Genomic DNA, 24,732 nt, shown 5'->3' with positions numbered 1-24,732 from the left:
GGCCCATGGGAATCTCATGAGGTTTAAGAAGACCAAGAGCAAAGTGCTGCACCTGGGTCGGAGCACTCCAGTATCAACACAGGCTGGGGAATGAACAGATTGAGAGGAGCCTTGCCAGGAAGGACTCAGCAGTGCTGGTGGATGAGAGGCTGGACATGAGCTGGCAATGTGCTCTTACAGCCCAGAAAGCCAATTGTGTCCTGGGCTGCATCAAAGGCAGGTCAAGAGCAGCTGAGAAAGGGCCATTCCTGGGCTGCTCACGGCTGGAACCGTGGGAGAGATGCCTGTCTAAGACATTTCTTTCCTGACACAGATTCTCAGCAGAAGTCTGCGTGCCCACTTGTCTGGTGTGTTTAACTCTGATACTTGCTGTGCATGTTAAAACAGGTCCTTGCTTGTTTTTGTGGCAAGGTTTGCTGTTCATGTATGCAGGGATAGGGCCAGCATGCCACAGCCTTCTGGCTGGACCCAAGTGATGCTGGGCTGGACCTGAGGCTGTGGCCCCAATATCACAGCTGCATGACTGCTTGCTCCAGAAGATAACTGAAACAATAAAAACAGAGTAAAAAATTTCAGTCAAATTCTGAAGTCTATTGTTGTCATGTTTCTGTTGATTACATTCCTGTCCATGTCTGTCACCAAGTCACAGGAGATGAATGTTGCAAATCTGGAGTATATATCAGGACTCCCTGAAGAGGTCTACCATTTCTCTGGGTGGGTTTTTATCTGGAGGATACGTCCTTCAGCTAATCTTAAACCTACGCTCACTTGTCAGGATGCAGAAAGCCTTTCCTAATTGGATTACTGTGGTGTATTTGTTGACAGTTTAGTTCTCAAATGCTGTACATGGCCTACAGCCTTCACAGCAATCTGCTATGCTTTTTCTTAAACCCAGGCAAAGAGTTTTATCGCATTACCTTCATCCTCATGTGCATAAACTAGCTGCTGTTTAAAGTTCCACAGTCTTCTCAGTCATGTCCAAACCCTCCTTGCCCCTCACCCCAAGATGCTGCATATGGGATGGCCTTTGATTCAGCTGAACTGCTGCAAGTGCTAAGGGTTTGGATGCCTTTTCTGGAGCCTTGTGTCTTGTCTTCCTTGCCCATGGAAGTATTTGCACTGGTCAAAGTCCTTTGCTGTCCTGTGGAAACCTAGCTACAGACTTAATGTTGTATTTGTTCTTTTTAATTAGTTTTAGAATTATTTGACAGGACTCACGTTCTTCCTGGGTGCTCGTGCAGTGGAGGCACGATGGGTGCTTTGTAGAAGCAAGCAGCAGGTCACACACCAATGTAATCACTTAGCTCTGGCTTCAGGAGCTACCTTAGTAGTTATCTCCAGTATACTTATGAATTCAGCTCTTCCAAACAGTTCAGGGTCTAGGAAATCCTCCTTACTGATTACAGCTTTTCTTCTTTTGCTTCTCTATAAGACAGCTGTGGGGCTGGCTTCTTCTTCCCTTCATTTAGCCACTCCCCTCATTTGTCAGCTGAAGAGTCTATCACTGATCATTTTACATTTTCTCCCAGACTTTGGTAATTAAAAAAAAAAAAAGTAAAAGTAGCACATAGCTAAAATTCAGTAACCAGATAACTTAGGCAGTAACCTGTTTCAGGATGGTACCATTCTCACAGTTACATTTTTACAACTGCTTGCCCTTAATGCCCTCGGTGTCCGTGAGATCATGGTGGAATATGGAGAGAAGGTAGGATTTTGGTTGTGGGCTGCACAGTACGAAGTCAAGGTTTGCAGATATGAGAGGCCTGCAAGCACAGACTGTGGTGGGACAGGGTTGCAGCTGTGCAAAAAGTGCTTCCCCAGCTCTTCTACAATGCCGGTGTTTAGTATCAAGCCCTGATGGCCAGGTATAACCTCAGGATGTTTGGGGTTGGAAGGGACCTCTGAAGATCAGCTAGTCCAACCCCCCTACCATGGCTAACATTGACTTCAGTCTCTTTTTTCCAAGTCAAATCTCATTAAATACCTGTTGTGAAAATAACACATTTGACCCTGACACCATGCCCAGCTAAGCTCCTGTTTGCTGTCAGGCAGCTGGCTTTGCATGAGCAAGGCAAGCTGCTAACCTGGCGTGGGCACCTGCCTGCCTCTGGCACCTGACCTCTCTTCCCACCCCTTGGCAAGGAAATGTGTTACGAGTATGAGCTTATCAGTGGTGTCCAGTGGGGGAGAGATACACAGGGAGCACCTCAGGTTTCCTACTAGCATCCTGGTTAACAACAGACTGGTCTAAATTTAGGATTCCCTTTGTTCTAGCACATGTGAAATCTCTTTTATTGTCTTTAACCTGTTGTCTTTCGTTTTGTATATTGCTATGTCAATTTTGAGCAGTTTCTTGAATTGTTCTCCTGGTTTTGTATTAATGGTATTTCTGTTACCACACCTAAATGGGAGTCACAATTCTCCCAGGCTCTTTGAAAGTGCACTTTCTTATCATCATTGGTAAAACTAAAAAAAAAAAAACAAACCAAAACGTGGGAAGTGAAGCGTAATTAATCAAAGTGGAGGCATTTGATATTATAATTTTATAGGTACATGTAAAACCCTCCTCACTGATGTAGCTAAGTTCCCACACACTGTCATAACTGTGAACATATATATGCATTGCAGATCATTGGTCTGACAGAAATCACACACATGGAGGTTTGTTTTAATTAAAATATTTTAAATAGTTTATTAAACAACTGCAAATTTCTCTGTGACCATAGTTTACAATTGCGTTTTTATTAATTTAGCCAAGTTGAGCCTTGTGTAACGTAAGATTTGGGGTTTTTTTTTTCTCATAGTTTTATTTCAAAAAGGTTAGCTGGATAAAATTTTAAGCTGCATTCTCATTACCCAAATATACACTTGCTAAATGTCAAAACAACCCATATGTTAGACTATCCTTTAAGTGGTGGTGGTTTTTTCTCACTGAAAACAAATCAGATAAGGAAAAAGGAGGAGAGAAAGGAGGAGAAAAACCCAACAACTTGCCTGTAAGTTATTTGTACAGAAGATAAAATCATAATGAGATAGTATTTTTTCCAGTATACCTTATGTTCTGGAAAGCCCCTCACAGTGTTCACAGCAGATCAGAGGTGAAGACAAAAAAAAAGGAATTCCAGGACATCTGAAGTGAAATATTTTAGATCTTCCAAAACAAAAAAGAAATTTAGCTTCCAAGGATCAAGGTAATGGGGCTCCTTTTCTCCTGTCTGCAAATAAAAATACTGGGAAACAGAACTGGGAAGCAGTAAGACTGAATTATGAAAAACATGTTGGACTTCTGTATACATATTTATAATTCCCAAATTAGACATTTTAATTTTTTTCAGTGGATAAACAACGGGAAAGTGGCAGGAAGGATGGTTGGGTGCAGAGATGAGGGTATCAGCGTGATACCCTGTTAGAAGGAAAAAAGCATAGAATAGTTTCTTGTGCCCCTGTTCTTTGTGTTGTGATGATTGAAAGTTTCGACAGTTGAGCACCAGACTGAGGCACTTGGCCTTGAACGTCAAGATAATTACAGTTGTGCAGAGCGTGGTGGGAACCACAGCTTCATTGTTGTTGCAAATGCTCTTTTGTTTAGACCATCATGGTTCAGTGCCTGCATCCCAGCCCTGCTCCTCCTGGGGCGGGTTTTGTTCTGCGACCCGCACTGTACGGTGCCCCCGAAACACAGCTTCCCGAGCAGTCACCAGTCTGAGCGCTCAGTTTCTAAAAATCAAGATGAAGATACTTTACTTCAGGCTGTCTCTCTCTGTAGAGAAGCATATGAGACCTTTGAAACAGCATTTTCATATAGTATAATTAAAAAGCATATTTTAATTAGATAGGCCAGCTTCAAAGGGTCAGCACAACTGATGTGCCTATTGTAAGATGAAGATATGAAGATGAGTGTCTTATATTAATAATTAAACACATCCTAATTGACACAATGAAGTGTATTAACTCTAACAAGATGGTAACCATTTAAAGTTACTTTAAAATTTAATGGTATTTAACAAAAAGGTTGAATTTTAATCTACTGGACTGCTGTAAGCAGAGATAAGTGCAAGCTGTGGAAGCTGGCTGGAATAATTTTTTATGAGTCCATTTCAAAATACTTTTTAAGGAAGTAACTTTTGAATTTCCATCTGTTGTGTAGGTTTAAAAATACATGGATTTTGAGATTTTTTGTGCAAGATGTGTGTGACATGACAATCCCTTCTTCAGGACTCGTTAAGAAAAAGTCAATTTCCCTGATTAAGTTGCTTTTTGTTTTCAGTTTGTGTTCCGGAGCTGTGTACCAAATATTTTTGAGGCTACCAAAACATAAGATTATGGGATTATCTTTTTAACCCTAATCCTTTTAATTTGACAAGCAAAGGGGCATTTTTGATTGTTTTTTTCAGAATTTTCTTTCAATGTATAAGAACGGGAATTTGATGAGCATCTTGTTTTGCCAGCACTATCTACCCCATGATGCTGAACCTCTGAACTACGATTCATAGTAGACAGTTACACAGTGCTTTTAAGTATACCTTTCTTTTAATCTAATTCTTCTCATATAAAATGAAAATGTAGAGCTCTAGCTTCCTAACATGTAATTACAATAGTAGATTGACTTTAAGCGTGGTTTTCTGTTGCGTTATTAATATTTTATGGCTTCTCTTCAGTTATTCTCACTAATTGGCCATTATGCTTCTTTCCACCAGAGCTTCTGGGACCACCTAAGATGTTAAGGGGCATGATTTGATTTGAGGTCTCTGCCTGGTTCTACATTGCCGTGATATTTATGACAGTATTGGATTACACAGAAAATGGGAGAGTGAGATTTTCCTGTGAAAACTTCTAATTTATGGAAAACACAAAATGCAGGCTCTCACCAGCCTTCCTTTAGTGGAGATGCGTGGAGTTAGCTGCTTGTGCAGTCAATCCCAGCAAGCTGCTGGGGACAAGGGGAGATGGCTTCTTCTGTGTTCTGTCTCTTGTGAGCTGAATCATTATGTCTGTAACATTTACATGGAGAAAATTAAGTGGGATCTTAGTGAAATAAGGGCTGAACTCTCCTAAAGAAAACAGCAATGTTTGCCCTTGAAAGGGAGACACTGATCTTTTCTGCGTATTCTTTAGCCTTCATTTTTCTTCTTTCCGAGGGCAGTTATTTGCAGATGTGTTCCCTTTTTGAACTGCTTTGAGATGCTAACTTGATCAAAAATAAGTGCTAGAGCTTTCCTCTTGCCTACCAATTTAGGAACTGGGAGTTGCAACCCTTTGGTTGATCTCTGTGGAAAGCAGCTTAGGGAAACCAGGCTGAAAGTGGGCAGGAAGCCTGATGGTGCCTGAAAGCGTGTCTGGTTTTCCAGCTCCTGAGTTCCTGTTGATAAAAGATGTTATTGAACACACACCCCTGCCACAGCCACCACGCCTTGCTTGCTTTCCTCATTCACATAAATAGTTTAATGTATTTTGAAAAACCCAGTGTGAGGCCAAAACAGCCTGTGGAACAGCAGCCTTGTGGAGTTAATGGTGCCGGTGGTGGCATTTGGTGCCCAGGAAAAATTGCAGCTCTGTGGGATGAAATAATCTTTTTTGTCATCTGAGCAGAAGCACAATGAGTCTGTCCCCTTCTTCTGTCTCACTGCTGCCCATGGAAGGAGGTGAGGACTAGGCCTGGCAGCTGGTTCCCATGCTGAAGTGCCTGCAGGTGTGCAGAGAAGCAAATATGGATCAGCCTGCAAAGTTGTCCCAAAGGGAATCTGTCCTGCCAGCCATGGGGGCTGCTCCAGCCTTCGGTTCCCTCCATGTGCCCCGCCTCGAGTAACACTCCTGGAGAGGAATCAAGGGGCATAGAGAGCCAAGAAAATAAAATATAATATCAGATGCATATGTAGTAAGGGTAGAGGGTGATTGTGCCTCTTAAAAATAAATGGAGGGAGGGATATTCCTCTGTAAATGAATGTGTTATGCAAAGGGATGCTTTATTCTTACACCTCCAGCTTCTTCACTGGTTTTAAGGTGGGATTTTTAGGAAGAGATTTATTCCAAGTAAGACAATGCAAATTGCAGACACAATGGCATAATCTAGTTTATCTTTGACATCTATAATAATGTCATCCCCCTGATAATACATCCAGAGATAAAGCTTAGGCTTTTATTGAAAGGCACTGCTTCATCACCGAATCTTACACCAAATCACTGCAATTTTATTATGATGAATTGTCTTACATGTAAACCTGCCAGAGTTCAACATAACTGGAAATTTTTGTGCATTTCTTTTTTCTCTTGTGTAGATTTTTACTGTGTTTAGTTCTGTGAGAGAGACAGAACCTAAAAGGTTTCTAAAGCTTTACCTTACATGTCAAATGCTGAAGGAGGTGACACCTTGCGAGGGCCCTGTACATTACAATAAATGGTTCAATAATTTAGAGAGCTAAGAGACCGTTGTCAAATCAGCCAAGATTAAAGATTAAGACATTAAGAAATTATCCACTGGACCCCATAGGGCAAAATTTGTTGTTAAGTAGGTGTGGCAGGCTAAAGGCTTGGATGCTTAAGGCTTTTTCCAACCAAAACGACCCTGTGATTCTATGGGTTTTTCTCATCCACCACATCTAAAGCATTCCGAAAGAGTGCTTTTCCTCAGCATTTCCTCAGAAGCCTGGGGGTGATTATGTCTGGTGCTGTGGGAGCAGGCAGCAGGGGGAAACCAGTCGTTGTGTGCACCCCTTCCCACTGGCTCATTGCAGGGGACCAGTGCCCAGGTTTCACACAGAGATGTCTCTTCATGAGTTTGCCATTGGGCATGTGCCCTACCTCTGCAAAACAAGCAGCTGGGACTTTTTTTGGAGGTATTGGCACCAGTCCATGGGCTATAAAATCATGAGTTACCTCTTTTCTTTCCCAGACCATAAGGTGAGCTTCAGAATTTGGTGTTTTCTTAAATGGAGAATATTTTACTGTGGCATCTGGCTCCCTGCTCACCAGGTTGCTCTCAGAAAAAAAAATCACAATACTTCTGATAAATCTTGGTTGGACTACTGCTGCTCACACCATTCTGGCCTCATGACTCAGAAAGGTGAGTTGCCTGGTGTAGATGGAGTGGAAACTTAATGCCTGGGAATTTTTAATCCTCAACAAATACGCAAAGAAGAGACCACAGGTATTCAGTTGTGACTTTTGTCTATGCTCTGTTCTTGCTGGCACTGGTGGAAATTGCTTAGGAAGATGAGGTCCAGTGATTGTGCAACACTGAGCATATATTATCTTGAGAACATGCTCATAATTTCTGCAATCCACAGACTAATTCATTTCTCCAACAGATGTGCCCCAAATATCACTAATCCTCCTCAGTATTGTTTCTTCTCCCTCCCACCTCCCCCAGTTATTCCTTCTCATTTAAATGCAAAAACACAAAACAACCCAAATCATCAATCCATCCATCCCTCTCTGCGGGGTGTCTTTTGTTTTGCTTTGTTTTGTGACCAGGGAAGGGGAGGAGTTGAGGGAAAATGGATCATCTTTGCTCAGGCTGGTGGTGCTCCAGGATCCTGGGCCTGGTTTGGGGCTCTCAAAGGGCCAGGCACTGTTTCAGTGGCTGCTCTGCGTGTGCATTGCATCAGCAGGCACAGCCTGAAGCATCTTGAGAGATGGAGACCTGCTTTTGCTGCCTTTGCTTTTGTAAAATACAGTTTAGCTTGGTTTCCAGTGGGGAAGGATCAGCAGGTAGGACGGAGTTCTGGCCTTTCCCTTGCCTGTTGGGCCCATGGGACACTTTCATGGTGGTCCTCCTCCTCCCAGAAGCTTGCAGGACTTCAGAGCAGCCAGGGTGCAGATGCTTTCCTTGAGGACCCTGGTGGGAAGAGGAACTCTGAAGGTTCAAGTAGCATCATCCTGTTGAAGTGTGAGGGGGAATGGGAGCTCCCTCAGAACAGACAATTTTGGTTCTACATTTTGGGCTGGAATTTTACTGCCAAGAACTCTTAGATGCCTTAGGCCAGCAGATGACACCCACAGCTTCAGAGGCAAATAAAAGAGAATAAAAAGCTCCTCACATTCGTTATTTTAAGGCATCTCATGGTTAAAAATCTTGTGACCCTTATTTAGCTGAGTCATGATTTTTGAAAATCTGAATTGTGAGTTATCAGGGATGCCTAGGGAGAACTTTATGGAAGAAGCACAGGGAAGGGAGAAGGGTGATGGTAAAGGAGAGGTATAAGATATATCTATATATATGTATATGTATCCAAAAGAGCAGTGCTAATTCTGCACACTTCCTTCCCACCAGCTCAGAGCTTAGTGCTTATGCCCACGGAAAAACTAAAGTAGATCCAGAGATAAAAGGGTGATTTCCGGAGTATCTTATTATAGAATCACTTCTACCTATCACTTCAGAGAACTGCTTGGCAAGCTATATACGTAGTGTGAGAGGAATGTTACTTTGCTTAGTGTTATAAAGTCAGGTTACTCTCCTGCAAATACATGTTATTAAATCTGGAATGGTGAGCAACTGAAATTCTGCAGGACAGCTGTCACTGCAAGTCAGCAGTGTGAATGTGTATGTGTGGAGTATGTCTGTAGAGGTATTTATGTATTATTTTACTTCAACCTGCTTCTCATAATATGCCTTTATAAGGCAGAAAGCAGCAAAGGAAGCAGAAAGCAAAAGAAAGGAGGGAAACTGTAAAATAGACCTTAAGCTGGTGTTTCTCCCTATAAGAGGATTTGGGATAATTTAAATTAACCTAAATCAGTCCCAGTGCTAAAAATGTAAACAAATGAGTGAAAGGAAAGACCAAAATGTATTTTCAAGTTTTAAGGTTTAGTAGCAGTGTAATTTAGAAACCTCACAAAGTCATGACCATCAGTGTCAATAGTATTGAGTCTGCATGGCCTCTCTGAAGTGGCTGTAGGGGTTTGGCCCTTGATTTCTAACAAACCCAGATTTTACATCTGTTATTCAAATAACACTTCTGAGTCAAATGTAAAATGGTACATGAATTTAGTTGTCCCCTAATTAATCTCAGTCACTAGTACACCAGTGGCTTCTAACTTCTATTTGATCCAGCTTCCCCATCATTCAGAATGAGTTGGCTAGTGTTTCTGTTTGTCTCACATTTCATTGGTAATTGGCATTTGCTGTCAATTTGCTGGGAGGTAAGGCTGACGTCCCACGAGGTTCTGAGGGTGGACTTATGCACCACAGAGCCATTGAAGTCATTAATTTTCCTTTATGGGCAAAATCCAATGCTAATTTTTATTATTTGACTTGCACCTATGGTTTAGGCAAATTTTCCTGCAGTATATCCATGTACAATCAGTGGAGAGAGGTGGGTATCTACTGGAGATGTTGAGCCAGTTCACTTAAGGCAAGCATTGAGCCACTAGACTCACATGTGAGCCATCTAAAATGGCTTAAAGCTGTATTTCCATAACAGTTAAACCTTTCTCAGACCATTCCTTCATTCTTATTCCTGGGTGCATGGTCCTGCCTCCTTCCCACGTGCTTGCTGTGCTATTCATCCCATCAATCCTAGGAGGGACTTAATTGGAAGATCACTAACCCTTCAATAAAGAAATGAATGGTGTTTTGCCATCTTAGCTCTACAAATCAGTCAACTGCAGGATTACATGAATGCCTGCACAAGGGAGGGGGAGGAAACTGCGGCGTGCTTGGGGAAAGGAGGGGACTATGGTAACTCCCACTCAGTCTGAACTGCGGTGAAACCACCCCTAAAGCGCTGGATCCCAACCTCTTTATCTCTTGTTCCAGTAGAGATTTCCAAGTAGATTCTGCAGCTAATTTGTTTTTAACAACCTTCTTATTACTTAGGGCACTGATTACTTTGGTGCCAATTGTCATGTAAGGTTAGTAGTGCTTTTGTTACTAGAGGAAAAGGAGGATTGATTTCCCATAATGTGCAAGATAGCAAATACGTTTTTAATGATAGCTGGTTCTTTATTAGGGCAAAGGGTCAATGGGAATTGTTTGAAGAATTTAGTTGTTCTATTTCTTGTTGTTTCTCCTTTTGCCTTATTTCTTGTGTATTCTCCTTTCCAGTTTAAAGTATACCATTTTAGGTGGGCTGCTCAAATCAGCTTCTCAAAATGATTTTTATTCTGGTAATGCAACTATAAACATAGAGAAGATTAATATGTATCTAGAACAAGTGGCAGGATGAGGAGAGGGGAAAAGAATCAGTTCAAGTCAAACAGTCACAGACAGTGAGTGAAAAACTAACATGCCCAGGGAAACTGAAGAAAAAAAAAAAAGAGTATCAATGCAGATCTGCTGCTTCCTGTAAATATATATTTAATGTAGTGTTTCAGTTGAAAACAATCAGAGAATAGTAAAAAATTTTGAGGACTAGTCCCTAAACTGGTATATTGGGGAAACACACTGCAGTAAACTGATGTGAAGAGGAATTCTCTATGTAGTTGGATGCCATTATGTTGCTTCCAGAAAGCTTTTAAACATTATACAATGTTGTTGTTATGTCAAACAACTCATCAGCAAAACCACAGATTTCTGCGAAGACCAGCTCATTGATGGGCACCAGTGTGCTACTTGAAACCCACAATGTTAGCTCAGAAGGCATTTGCAACTGGGATATTATTGTCTCAGTTTTAAGACAGCTTATTATTATTTCTTTTCACTTTTTTCATCAGCATTTATTGTTTATTAGTTAAACCTTCATTACTTTATTTGGAATAGGTCAGAGGAAGACCAAATCTAACAAGCCTTTGTCTTTGCCTGTTCTTGTTATTTTGCACCTGATATTGTGGTGTCCTCACTTACATAAACTTAGCAACAGAAATTTTATGATTAACATCTTTGTAGCATTAGTCCTAAAATTAAAGAGGATATGTATTAAAGACAGGATGTTTGTGAATAGGATGCAGTGTCAAAAGCAACTATGATGTTTTGATCTCAAGGGCTTTAAAAATGGGAAGCACAACATAAAGGGCTGCAGAAAATCCACAGGACTCATCTTTAAGAGTCATCAATATTAATTGGGAGCCTATAAGATCAGCTACTGTCATGTCACACTAAAGTGATTTCTGGCAAGGGCCAGAATTTTTTCAAAGCCCAGGAATCTGCCAGCAGATAACAGGCAGCCACAGCCCGTGTTATCTGACAGTGCATGCTTTAGCTTTAGCAGCTGGAGGAGCTGATCTTCACATCCCCTGCTTGGATTTCACAGAGCTGTGATGTGTAACTAGTTTGTTCAGTGATTCCTAAAATGCAATGTGAAAAATAAAATCATATTAGTTAAGGAAGTGCTGTGAGGAGCAAAGAAGGGTTTCACGGGCTGGGTGAGTGGCTGAGCCATGTTGCCATCGCCAACATCACAGACCGACCCCAGGCTTTGTGTGACAGCTATTTGGGCTGTGCTTTTATCACCCCAGCCCCTCCAGACCCTCACTGCACAGCAGCTCTCCCTCTTCTGTACTATTTTTTCCTACCAGACTGTAAGGCCTCCCTTCTGACAGCGCATCCCAGCCCTCCGACCTTCAGCTGCAAGCAGGCACACAGGCGCTTTTCATTCCCGAAGGCTGGCGCGTGCAGCTCCCTTCCTTTTCTGCTGCTCAAGTAGCTCTTCCCTTAGGGCCTTCTGACTCCAGCTCCAGCCAGCAGCCAGCTCTTCCTTCAAGTCCATGCAGGCTTCGGTTCAAATTCTGAGGATGGTTTTTAAGCTGTGCCTCACAGCTCCTGCAGGGGAGAGCTGTGGGACAGCGATGTGTCCAAGGGGAGTTGGCTGCCCTTGGAAGTGACAAACCCAAGAGTGACACAAAGATGCCTTCTGCTGCCAGTCCTGATCAAAGCAGTGCTTTGAATTCTTGCTCAGATGGCTACTCCATAAAGGCAAAAATGTTTTGTTTCTAAATAATTCCAGGCACTTTTGGAAAAAATTATAATTAAGGTTTTTAAGTGCATAAAACAAGGTTTTTTGGTAACCTTTGTACCTCGAATCACAGTAACACCTTGGATTTGCAGTTGAGATTTCAAAACCACTATTTTAATGTATTTTGGTAAATACACAAAATATGAAAATTCAACATCAAAGAATATGCATCAAATGCAGCTCTCATTTAGATTACAGACTTAAGAGAATTCAGAATAATTTTAGTAACTGGGACATCAATGATGCTACAGCTGAATGAATATAGGACAAAGAATCTTGAGGTATATTCTTTTAATTTACTCCTTTAGACATCATAATGAAAAGAAATAATAAACACAATTCAATAGAACTTTTCTGTAAGCTTTCTTTTGTCTTAAATAGTTTTATGGCTTGTATAAGTACAGGTATCTAAATAAATGGTCTGTACATTCTTGTTATATCACAGAATTCATACAGAGCCATCAATGACTTCCAGCTTAAGCTTTTGTATTTCACCTCTGTATCGCCATGGCATTTCCTCAGCATGCTGCAATGCCAGGAATCTCTCCTTTTAGCTCACCCTTTCTCTCTCTGTGTATTCAAGCCTGCGTGTTATTTGCTTTTCCAAAATACATCATTCTGTTCCCAGAAAGCCTTGATGAGAGTCTCTCTCTGAGTCAGAGGCTTATTTCACAAAATATCCTACAACTTTTTTTAAAGCAACAAGCCTGTGTTTTGTCTTTCTATAGGAATTTTGTTTTTCCATTTTTTTGAGTGTTTTGGTACACAAGATATGTGTATAAGGGCTGTGCTTATGTAGTGAATCATCAACAAGTGCTTGCTGTAATGTCCTCCTAAAACATCTGATGCGTGTGTGCACTGCGTATGACATATCCTATATACCAGGGGAATTTCCTGTCTTGGATGATATGTATCATTTTTTCCAAAGGAAACACGCTGTAGAGCATTTAAAAGTATTAAGGAAAGTGTATTCACATAATCTTGCCTGATACGTAGAGCTGATAAATGGAAACAGGAAGATACTTATCAAGTGATTTTCACAGCATTCACTTAATATGTTAAAGTGAGAATGTAGGAACATCAGTGCTGAAGTGGCAAAGCTCTAAGCACAGACTTGGTCTCAAGGCTATATGGGTATAGTTCAGAGTAAGGCACAGAGCAGGTCGATCCTCCAGAGCTGAGCCCACCTGGATGGGGAGTGCATTTGCCTGGCTCCTGATCATAGCAGTCTTGTGTTTGCTCCTGCTTTTTGCCAGCTTAAACCATACCTGTCTGAAAGGCACGTGATGCTGATGTGAGAAGAAAAAGGCAGCAAAGCTGGAGAGCCAAAACCACCAGGCTGCCCACCTCACCTTATCTCAGAGATCACTACCCTTGGGGCATTGGCTAAACCAGCTGCAAACCACGTCAGCTTACAGCCTGGCCCAGAAAGGAGGTGCAGATCCTGGTTTGGGTGCAGCAGTACTGCTGGCTGCAGCCTGCCTCCTGGTGTGGGCAGCTTTGGCGTGGGAACCTGTGGGAGCAGGGCTGTGGGGCAGCAAATAGAGCAAAAGTTTCCATTTAAATTTGCCTTTGTTAATGAGTCACTGCCCACAGCTCCTGCTGCTTTTACTTTCCTACAGGAATGTATTTTCATGGTTTTAACTGTGCTTGAATCAATCACAGAATGGTCGGGGTTGGAAGGGGTCTCTGCTATCCAACCCCCTGCTAAAGCAGGTACACCTAGAGCAAGTTATGCAGGATCACATCCAGATGGGTTTTGAATATCTCCAGAGAAGGAGACTCCACAGCCTCTCTGGGCAGCCCATTTCAGTGCGCTGTCACCCTCAAAGGAGACAAGTTTTTCCTCATTCTCAGATGGAACTTCCTACTTTTCAGTCTGTGCCCGTTGCCCCTTCTTGTCCTGTTGCTGAGCACAACTGTAAAGAGCCTGTCCCAATGTAATTGTATCACCTGGTGGCGAGTAATAATGCAAGCACTGAGCTGTTAGAAATCTGGTCCTTCAGCTGGCTGTGTTGAGTAGTTTTGCTCTACATTTATTTGTCAGACACAGTTACTTGGTTCAATTCAACTATATGCCTCCTCCAGTTTCTCTGAACAGTTTTACATGTGGGATGTGAACATGCTTTATACCACAGGAAGACACATGTCAAAACACAAATGTTAACTAATTAACTCATACAGAGGGTTTAGCTTTCTGTACAATGATTAATTCAGCAGCTGCTTTTGTCCCAACTGCAGCAGATTTTTTAAAATGAATATCCTCTCTACGTTACTTCTTTTAAATTTGGATTCATTCTCAGATTTTGGGCAAGCACAGGAAAAAAACCCACAGCATATGCACAAAGCAAGACACTGCATTCTTTAGTATTGTATTTAACACACCTTCCTTCATGCTTTGGAGATGAATAAAGATGAAGTATTTAGGGGTGAAACACTTTAGCAAGTGGCACACAGAATCTGTAACTTCTGTGGAGAGTTACCACGCCCTGCTCCAAAGGGTTCAGAAAATGGTCATCACCTGCAGGATGCATTTGTGGGAAAAGGTGGAAGCAATCCATATGTCATCTGTATCCTGCTTATTCTTGCCATAGAAATTTTGAGAGCTTTGTCATGAGCTCATCCATGCCCTGTTGCCACAATGGGCAGCAAAGCCAAATTCCATTCAAGACAAAGTGAAAGCATTTATCTGTTTTACACAATTTCCAACTGTAGTGAAGCACCAAAAATAATTTGCACATATTTTGGTTGACAGGGAATGTGCAGGTTTTTTACCTCCTTCCATCTAGATCTGTCTGTCACCAGCTCTATATTTGTCACCCAGTTTGGAAGCAACCAAGGAATCTGAAAACCAGAGGCCAATGTTGTTGGATATTTGCAAGAGGATTACTCAGCAAATCATATCCCACACTTCCCTGAAAATTCAGACTTGAAGAAGATACAACATCCTTACCCCAACAGTCACAGGCTTGTACCTCGGTTGCTTAGGAGGTCGGGTGTAGAAGTTTGGAAGCAGCTTAACCTGTAGCAGAACCACTTGGGTAGCTGAGTGTCACAGCTTGCTGCTGGGGTGAGGTGTCACCTTCCCTGATGTCTGCTTCTCCCCTTGCAGGAGAGTCCTGTGAGGTGAACGCACGCTCTGGCCGCTGTGCTCCAGGGGTGTGTAAGAATGGAGGAACCTGCGTGAACCTGCTCATCGGGGGCTTCAAGTGCGAGTGCCCCCCAGGCGAGTACGAGCGGCCGTACTGCGAGATGACCACCAGGAGCTTCCCCCCTCAGTCCTTCATCACCTTCAAGGGCCTGCGGCAGCGCTTCCACTTCACTGTCTCCCTCATGTAAGTCCCAGCGGGGAAGGGTTCTGTGGCTGATGGCTTCTTGCTTGAGCTTGGGACTGTTTGTCACATAGTGTTACCCACCGAAGACCTACCCCTGAAGGTCACTGTGGGGATTTCTGACGGTGACTCCTGCGAGCAGGGCACTGGCATGTTATTTGAAAGCATTTGGTTTTCTGCCCTTCTGTGGATGTTTCTGAATTGCTGACTCACGACCTTCCCTGTTGTAACTCAGGGTGATGGAGTGGGGAGAAGGGAAACCAGGACCACTCTGGCCACCCATCAGCAGCCTTCAGCCACAGAAGTGCCGGGGTGGATGTTGGGTTTGACACTTTTACTAGCTGGGCCTTTGGCTTCTTGACCTTCAGCCCAGCTTCAGAACCCATCCGTTTGTGCTCCTCATTTGGGAGCACTCTTCCTGTCTCCTGTTTCCCCACCTGTGAGAGGACCTGGGCATGTCAGGCCATGGCTAAGCATAGTCTGGTCCTTCTCAGGTTCTTGCTTTCCAGTGGTCCTCAGCCTTGGGATTGGGACAACCCCATCTGATCCAGCTCCTCGCCTAGCTCCTTCTGGCCTTCATACCCAGGTCCTGCTTCTGGGTCCATCCCAGCTCCCAGGCACAAGTAGTCTTATCCCCATCCCATCTGCCCCATGTTGGGCAGTCTTCTTCTGGGCTGTCACTTTTCCCCTGGGGGTGCTCAAGTAGGCAAGGAAGAGCAATGACAGCAGCCGCAGTCATGGGCAAGAGCTCTCCCTTGCCTGGGAAAAACCCCTTTTCTGGAGAAGACTTCCTGGGTCAGACATAGGATTTGCTTGGTGTGGAGCCAGAGCTTCAGGTGCACACATGCCTCTTCTCCAGGGAGGGGGTAGGTTTGCAGCTTTCCCATGGTTTAGCCAGTCAGGATTGACTTTTGGTTTTCCCTCACAGCTAACTGTGAGTAAACAACACAAAATGTGTTAGTCCTGACCCCAAAGAGCAGGGCTGGGGAATTTTTAACAGGTATAACAGCAGCTGCAAGGACAGACCTGTCTGTGTGTCTGTCCAGAGAAAGTGGTCAGGGAGAACACCTTCAGGCTTATGTCCCCTCCAGCACCCAGCCATTACCTGGTGTTTCACATCTGTGCCAGATCACTTTTATACAGCATGTTTTTTAGTACTGTCCTTCAGCATAGTTTACTTTCCTGAAATAAGATCCCAGAGGGACTCCCCATGCCTTATGTTCTGTTAATATAAGTAAGTAATGCCCCATCCCTGTAAATGTCCAAGGCCAGGCTGGATGGGACTTGGAGCAACCTGGTCTAGCAGAAAATGCCCCTGCCCATGGCAGGGTGGTTGGAACTAGGTGGTCTTTATGGTCTCTTCCAACCCAAACCATTCTATCATTTTATGATTCTATCATTTTATCTTTCATCTGCCTTAATCCCAAAGTCGAAATTTTATGGAATCTTGACATTTTGGTTAAATCAGAAAGCACAGACATGGTTTGCACACAAGCCAAGGCAAGGAAGAATTGTGCCTGTGAAGATTGTTTTAGAGCATTAGGTCTAAGTACACAGAAAAACTGAAGAGCAAAAGACTCTGTTGGATTTCTCAGACCTACAGTGAGAGAGCAAACAAAGGAGCAGTCTGGGCTGGCTGCCAGCATGAATTGCCTGCACTACCCTTGACTTGTCCCCTCAGCCATGAGGTGTCATTTTTCAGGCTTTTGGAAAGAGAGCTTTGACGTTTAGGGTGCTTCAAGTTAAAATGACTCAAATGCTCTGTGTAGGGGTTACTGAGAAATAGCAAAGTACTGTACAAAGGTAGTGCTTACACCAGGGTTTCTTCACCATCTTTAGAACCACAATGGCATATTTAGTCATGAGCTAAACACCACTTAGTCCACTCAGTGTGACTATAAGAATTCTAGGCCATCATGAGGTTCATCCCACCCTGTCTGGAATGACAACACATTTAGCTTTTCACACCTGAAGTTCACTTCTATTTACACTAGCTATTTCTTTGGCTTTTATTATCCCTTAGTGGAGGAGGAAAACATTATGTGAGGATCAGCAAGAATTAGCAGTTTGACTGCTAATGATGATGATTTGCCGTTACATATTTTGTGATTTCGGAGCATTCGTAAAATCCCAGGATGTCCAACTTCCCTCGGCCTCAGGTGACTCGTGACCCACACCTAGCAAAGAGCAGGATGTTTGCATTGTCCAGTCTCATAACTAAAATGAGTTTTAAAGTATTTAGGTTATGACCATGCATGTCTTTCTGCTCCCAATATTATGTATCTTCCTTGCTTAATTCCAACACTTACTACTCCTTCACTCCAAGAGACACTGGTACTGGAGAGGTTTTCTTATTGTTTATGCAAAATTCTCTAAAAAAGAGTCTTCTGTTTCCTATGTCATGAAATTAAACATATCCCTTCTATTAAAGACCAGTATTTTTTCCCCCAGCTAGTGGGTGATAACCAGACAAGTTCAAAAGCAGCAGTGCTTTTAACAATGAGTATGATACAAAAGTTGCTTTTGACTAGTCACAAAGAATGGAACTGAGCAAAGATAAAGAAATATACAAAATGGCTTAATAATGTAATAGTTTAATAAATAATGGTTTCATACTTAAAATTATAGTAAGAAATTGTAAGAATATGAGAAAATATATTCAAACAGAACTAAGCTTCCTGTTGTTGCTAATCATGCTAAATCTTCCTGCCCACTGAAGAAGCATCACTAGTATTATTCCTATTTCCTTTGCTCATATATATTGTGGATAAATGTGATCAAAATATTTGGATAAAGCAGTTATCCATGAAAAAATAGTATTGGGAAATGTTTTACATATTTTTTTGTCCTTTGGATGAAATGTTTCATGGTGAAAAGTGAAAACTAAACCATTTTTTGATAGTATTGATATATTTCAATGGTATTGTAATTAATTTAGTTTGCCTTTTACTTGTATAATATTATGATAAACAAAGCTAGAAATAAATATGTATTTCAAAACTGATTAAAAGTAATCAAAATATTAATTAATATTTTGATGGAGTATAATACATATTCTTTGAAATTTGTATTTTACGGGTAATATCAAATTTGTGATTTCTTTTTTTTGAACCAGAACAATTCATAATCCTTCAAAAACATTAAAAAATATATTAATAAAATTTCCCATTTCCATGTAGCTCAAATTCTGAAATGTCTTTACTCACTGTGATCCACAACATACATATATCTAACAAACAACTTCTGGTAAAAAATATTATTTGTCTTTGAAACTTTTTCTTTCAAATACCAACCCTGGTATTCTAAAATACTGCTTCATTCACATTCTCTGAATGTGGGTTTTGTTGCATCACATGAGAGTTTTGCTATTAGACAAGATAGGACAGGCACAAGAGTCACTTCTTATTGTGTGTGGAAGACAATTTTCATTAGCTGTGTTCAGCATTTCATTCATTTGTAGGAAAAGTGGGTTCATTTAAATCAGCCATATTTCCTGAAGTTCAAAATACAAAATCAGAGTAAACTGCCATTGGGAAACATAAGAAATTCCCATGGTTTCTCTCTTTTTCTCTCTTTATCTAATATTAATCTTTGTAAAAATGTTAATGTAAAGTGTAATAATTTTTTTTTGCATTTCTGAGTAGATGAAAGCTGTGTGCAACTCTCCAGAGATAAGAGAATTAAATTAAAAATTATAAAATACTCACAACAAGCAGAAATTTGAAAAAAATGTTCTGTGCTGACAAAAAAAGAGAACAAGCCTTTTTTAAAAGTGGGGTTGCCCCTTTTTCTGGTAGAAAGATACATCCCATATTAGTAGCACAAGAAAAATAAAACCAAAATGCACCTATTGGTGCTGATTTAGTGAAATCATTTAAGTGTTTATTTTCCTTCCTCCAATTGACTGACCTGTTGATTGACTAACCCTGATTTTCTACATGGCGTTATTAAAGTAACACTTATTCTTCTTTCCCCTGACCTCCCCATCAGGCTTTTTTAATCAGTTGATGACTGTCCTAGGACCCTGTAGCATTTAGACAGCAAGCAGGCAGCAAGGATCCCCCCTTTGATGTGAAAATGCTTTCTAGCTGTCAGACTGTTTGCAGAGCACAGGAAGTGCTACTGTTTGGCAAGTGTCAGATACTGCTGTTGCATCTTGTGTCTGCCTAATTTTAGCCCTCCTGAGGGTCAGCAGACCTCTGCAGGGTAGATTTCTGTAATTCTCATCTGCTTGCCTTGTTGATTGTGAAAGAGTAGATTTATCCTGTGGCTGACTCCTCAGTTTTACAATTTTCTGTCTGAAGATTGATTCAAAGGCTTGTTCTTCTGCTAAACACAATGCCATCTTTCTTCTGGGTGACTTGACCATCAGTCTTCAATCCATAAGCTGTTATAGCAGAAACTAACTCCATGTCTCTGTGTTCTAGGTTTGCAACCAGGGAGAGGAATGCTCTCCTCCTCTACAATGGGCGTTTCAACGAGAAGCACGATTTCATTGCCCTGGAGATCATTGAGGAGCAGATCCAGCTCACCTTCTCTGCAGGTGAGGTCCCATCTGAGTTGAGCGTTTCTGCTAGAGGTCAGAAGATCCTCTCAAGCTGTTTGGAAATGCACTTCAGTGATTTTATATGGCTATTTGCTGCCTCATTAATTTACTGGCTGACATTGCACAGTACACAACTGATGCCGGGTGTACTCTAGATTGTAGCGGTTTGTGGTGATTACACTCACGGTCGTAGGCAGGAGCTTGTCAACATATCAGTTATAAAAGCCAGAGTTTATGACTACTATAAAAGATTGGGGCTAGCCTGAATGTTGGCCCCCATGCCAGTGTTTGCTTAAATGAGACTTCTCTTTATCACACTGTGATAAGTGTTGTGTGTTTATGCATTTTTACACTACACCATCAGAGGAACATAGGTGCATAAATGTTATCTAAATAATCCGTGCAAGCCAAAGGAAAAGCTAGCAGAAGTGAAAACTGCCTGTCATTCATTAGGGATTGAGGAGGAGCAGTGCTGTCTCTAGAATGCATTTCTGCACTGGAGAAGCATCTCCTCTTAGAAGAAGCCATAAACAACAACAAATTTAGGAGAGCTTAGCTGCCCACTCATTGCTACAGTAGGCCAGGAAACAAGTGGCAGCTTTGGCATTTGCTTGCTTTCTGCACTAGGACTAAGCCAGTGTCTTCTGGAGCTTGTAGGAGAAGAGAGAGGAGGGCTGACAGGCAACGTTCAAGCAGTATATATCCCCAGAAGCAGATCTGTGCTTTCAGTGGCAAGGCTTTGGTGACTAAACGAAATCTCAGTAGTGCAGACAACCTCTGGTTGTCTCAGGTTTAAGGTATTTTTCCATTGAGACAAAGACAAATATCTGGGGAAGGCTGTTGTCCTGTAAGTCACGTGGAGTTATGTGTAGGTCAAGCGAGATGTTTATGCCTCTGTATTGGGCACGCAATTCAGGAGCTAATCCCGCTATTTCCCGTTATCCATATTCAGGATAGACATTGGAGTTCAAGTCACCTCCTGTTTTATTTTTGTGGAGAGTGAGACATTGCAAGCAGTAAAGCCATAGAAGCAGAAGCACAGCCCACGTTGGTGTTGCACACTCATCACCAGTGATGGCTGCTGCCCTCAGACCCCATGGTAAATCCTGTGTGACCCCACTGATTTACCAGCGATGCTTAAGTGAATATCTGGGCCCTTTGGGTTGAAGAGATCCGGTTACATTTCCCCTTTATTACCTCAAAGTTGTCCAAATTAGATTTTAAGGCAGGTTTCTGAATGGATTAGTGTAATGAAATAGTGTGCTGCAGAGAGATGTGCTTTCTTCTGTAGCTCTGCTCCGCCTGTCTAAACTTGAACCAAATTGCTTGGAAGGTACCCTGAGGATGAATGGGAAAAAAATAAATTCTGCTTGCACTTGTATGCATTTGAATGTGAAAGAACTCCTTTAAGATACATGAAACTAAATTTAGATTTGCACTGCTGCACCTGAGAGCAGGTCTGGTCCTGCATATTACAAATGGTATTTTCTTTGGAAGGAGAATGGTTTATGTTTTATAGTTTTAAGTGGCTTTTAACGAACAGTACAAGTTTTGGACACCTGATCTCACTTTATTACCTGTCGCAACAACTTTTTCACAGAAAGCAAAGCAAAAAGATTGCAGAACAATGATCTTTCTTTTTCAGACACTTGATAGGTGAGTAAAAAGCCCAGTTATTAGCACAGATTTTATCACTATATGATAAAAACCATCACAGCAGGATGTCATACATGCTAAGCTGAAATATGTACTGTTTAAATAACAGAAATATGAGGGATGAGAGTTAAAGGAGAGTAGGGGACACAAGAATAATGTTTCACTTAGGTATTTGTTGCAGATAGAGAGTTGAAAGTACATTTTAAGCTCAACAATACTATGAGCTTTGTTAGCTTACAGGGGGGAGTTACTTTTCCTGTGGTTTATTATGTAGAATTTTCCAACTGTTAAAAAAAAAAAAAGGCAAAAGCGAGCAATCCCTTCTCTGTGCCAGGCCTGTTATGTACTTTCAACATGAATGTTTATTTTGCTGCTACCTCGAAACAGATATGCCTGGTTACTGAGCTGGTTCTGCTGACTCAGTCCTGGCTTAAAAGCTTCAGCTTTCCAATTGCAATGGCAATGTCTTGCTTTCAAATTTAAATACCTAAAGGCTGCCAATAATTTCATTAATCACTGGTAAAATTTTGCTGGGCCCAAGGTTACCATGGGTACTTTTGGATTTTGCTTTCTCAGCTCTAACAGGGAGTAGGCTTCCCTTCCCTGACAAAATATCCCATCACAATAGTCATCATAGTAAAAAAACCTCAAAGGGTGCTTTTGGCAGAAATGCAGGGAAATTCATGTACATTTCTCCCTCAGCTGATCACTTCAGCAACAGCTGTATCTACCTAATGCATCTGCTACCATGCTTTACAGAAACATGATAAAAAATAACATAATTCACCCAAATGCACAGGAAGCTGGTTTTTGTGCACCAGAGTAACTCCATGAAACTGGGGTTATTTATTGTCTTGCAGGACAAAACCCAAATTCCCCCCTGATGAAGCAAGGTAGTTGCATGTGTGCCCAATGAGAGTCTCTCTGTGTTTCTTGCAGTGATGGTGACTTATTTTTCCCTTCCCCCTGTTTTTGCAGGAGAGACAACCACTACAGTGGCGCCGTTCATTGCGGGAGGGGTCAGCGATGGGCAGTGGCACTCGGTTCAGGTGCAGTACTACAATAAGGTAAGACTGACTGTGTTGGTGATAACCCTACTATTTATACAGCAACAGAGGTGTGGGTCATCTAGCTCTGACCTGACATATGCAGGTGACCTGAATTTTATTTATTTAACCAGGCACATTGGTATAGCTCTGCACAAATGGTACTAGTCTTGCTAACCTTGCCTGGGACAAATATTCTCTCATAGGGCTTTTGAGTTTTGACCCAGGAAGGCAAAATCAGACGTAGTACATCAGGTACTTGGAACTATTTTAATTTTCAGTTTTTTAAACTGTTACAAGTGTCAGTGTATCTAACCCAACTGATTCACTTGTATCTTGTTAAGGAGTTGTGCTATGGAGGAGCCTTCAGTGTAATAACAGCCAGCTATTAGTGTAGAATTTTCTGAAACAAAGAAAATTCTTCCCTATAGCTGTATTTTCTTGTGTCAAATGACAAGTTTAGCTTGCACTAGCTTCTCTGGTTTGGAAAATATGATTATTAAATGGTTCACACCTATCAGTAGTAAAGCACTGTCTTACTCAGTAATTTTTTGTCTGCTTTATAAAAAGATACACAAGAGAAATGCAAAAGATATCACTGAATGCTGTCCATGTCACTCAGAGGTGGACTCTGGGGTCCCTGTCCCTCAGCTGCACCCTTGGTCACTGTCACTTGGTCATGGTGTCAGTCTGACGGAATTAAAAGGATTGCAGGCTCTCTGTGCAAAGCAGCCATTTCATGATGAACCAGAAAGTAGGCTTTTAGAGTGTACAGTGTCACTGTTTACAGGTAGATGTCAGAGATCTTCTATAAACCATAACAAAAATTAGAGAATTCATTTAGTGACTAAGAAGCATTGCTTTTAAGTCTGACATGATAGCATTATGGGGGATCATGTAAGGAAATAGAGAAGCATTGTTGGCTGTTAAAAAGGAAACAGGATACTGGTGTAGGAAGCTGAATGGAAGATGAAGGATTAATATGGTCAGCAAGTTCTTTATTTCCCAGTGCTGCATCCTTTCATCACAGTTTGTGTGGCAGTTTGAATGGGAGGATTAAAATTTTATTCTGACTCCTAGATAGGGTCTCCTAGCCTAAGGATATTTTATCAAGGCAATGAAAAGCTTTCTGTTAGTATTTTATATTTTTTAAATAAAATTTTAAAACTTAATTAAGTTTTGTGCTTAAGATACGTTATATACTCTGCTGTCTGGAGCCCAGAGAAATAAAAGTGAAACTTGGTGTGTTGCCATGCATGCATCTGTGGACATGGTGAGGCTCTTGCTCACAATCTGCAGTATGCCCTGTTTCCATGTGTACATATTTCTTAGAGGATGACTCTAGCAGAGTGAACAGCACTTGCTGAGGCAGTGGAGGGACACTCCAGCTTTCAGGCTCCTGAGCACAGGGAGAGCCGCTGGAGCAGCTCTCTGAAGTGCCATTGAGCAGATAAGGGGCCCGAGCAGCTGAAAGACACTCTTTAAAAGGCAAAGAGATCTGACACAGATGTTAAAAATAAACCCCTGCCTCATTTTCAGGGCTTGCTGCAGTTCAAGCAGACTGGTAGGTGAGCCATGTTAGCAGCTGATGTTTTTTCGTTGTTAACATGTGTGTCCTGTCATCATTTTCTTCTTCTGCCCGAGTTTTTTGAAGTGAAATGAGCCAGTCTCCACTGAACAGGAGGAAATTCAGGGCAGAGAGGGAGAGCAGAGGGAAACACCAGGAAACACTGCTGACTTCACTGCCTTTGCCACTTGCATGACATGAAACTGATGAAAAGCAGGGTCACTGTGTGGAGAGTAGCACCGTGCCCTTTGCTGTCCGTGTGAGAGACCGAGGTCATCACCTTCCCCTTAGCAGTATTTTTTGCAGAATGGTTAAGTTTGGGCTGGAGGGGGCAGCTCACAATATTGAGCCAATGGCACAAGTAGGATATGCTCACCAGTATGTATTCAGCATGCTCTCAGGACTTCCCAGCATGTCTGAGAATTGCATATGATGCACCAGCTCTCCAGTAGTGAAAGAGGGAGTGGGTGCTGCAGGGCAGTGACAGCTGGAGGCAGCTCTGCAGCCCTGCCCGCCGGGCTGCCCCCGCACCCTGCCCCAGGGTTAAGCCCTCGCCTCAGCTGGTATTTGTTTGTAAAGCAGTTTCTTGGCTACTTCATGTTTTAACAAAGCTAGAAGTTCCTGTGAGTAGGTTGAAAAGACGGATAATTTAGGGATTCGAGTTGTGCCAAGAAAAATGGGATGCTGTGTCTAAACT

General features: G+C 42.0%; 1 protein-coding gene across 5 annotated transcripts in view; it reads left to right on the top strand.

Moving 5' to 3' along the window:
- The window catches only part of CELSR1 (cadherin EGF LAG seven-pass G-type receptor 1), a 167,032-nt gene that overhangs the window by 73,829 nt on the left and 68,471 nt on the right, over nucleotides 1-24,732 (top strand). For all 5 annotated transcript variants that reach the window (XM_010395590.3, XM_019283621.2, XM_010395593.3 and 2 more), the window contains exons 3-5: nucleotides 15,001-15,223; nucleotides 19,648-19,763; nucleotides 22,401-22,489. In XM_010395590.3, the coding sequence (XP_010393892.1) occupies nucleotides 15,001-15,223; nucleotides 19,648-19,763; nucleotides 22,401-22,489 (428 nt within the window). The remainder of the gene's footprint in view (nucleotides 1-15,000; nucleotides 15,224-19,647; nucleotides 19,764-22,400; nucleotides 22,490-24,732) is intronic.

The sequence above is a fragment of the Corvus cornix genome, chromosome 1A, assembly GCF_000738735.6.
Source record: "Corvus cornix cornix isolate S_Up_H32 chromosome 1A, ASM73873v5, whole genome shotgun sequence".
Classification (NCBI taxonomy): Eukaryota; Metazoa; Chordata; class Aves; order Passeriformes; family Corvidae; genus Corvus; species Corvus cornix.
The sequence above is the reverse complement of the archived record's forward strand: the minus strand, read 5'-3'. Positions and strand labels throughout refer to the sequence as shown.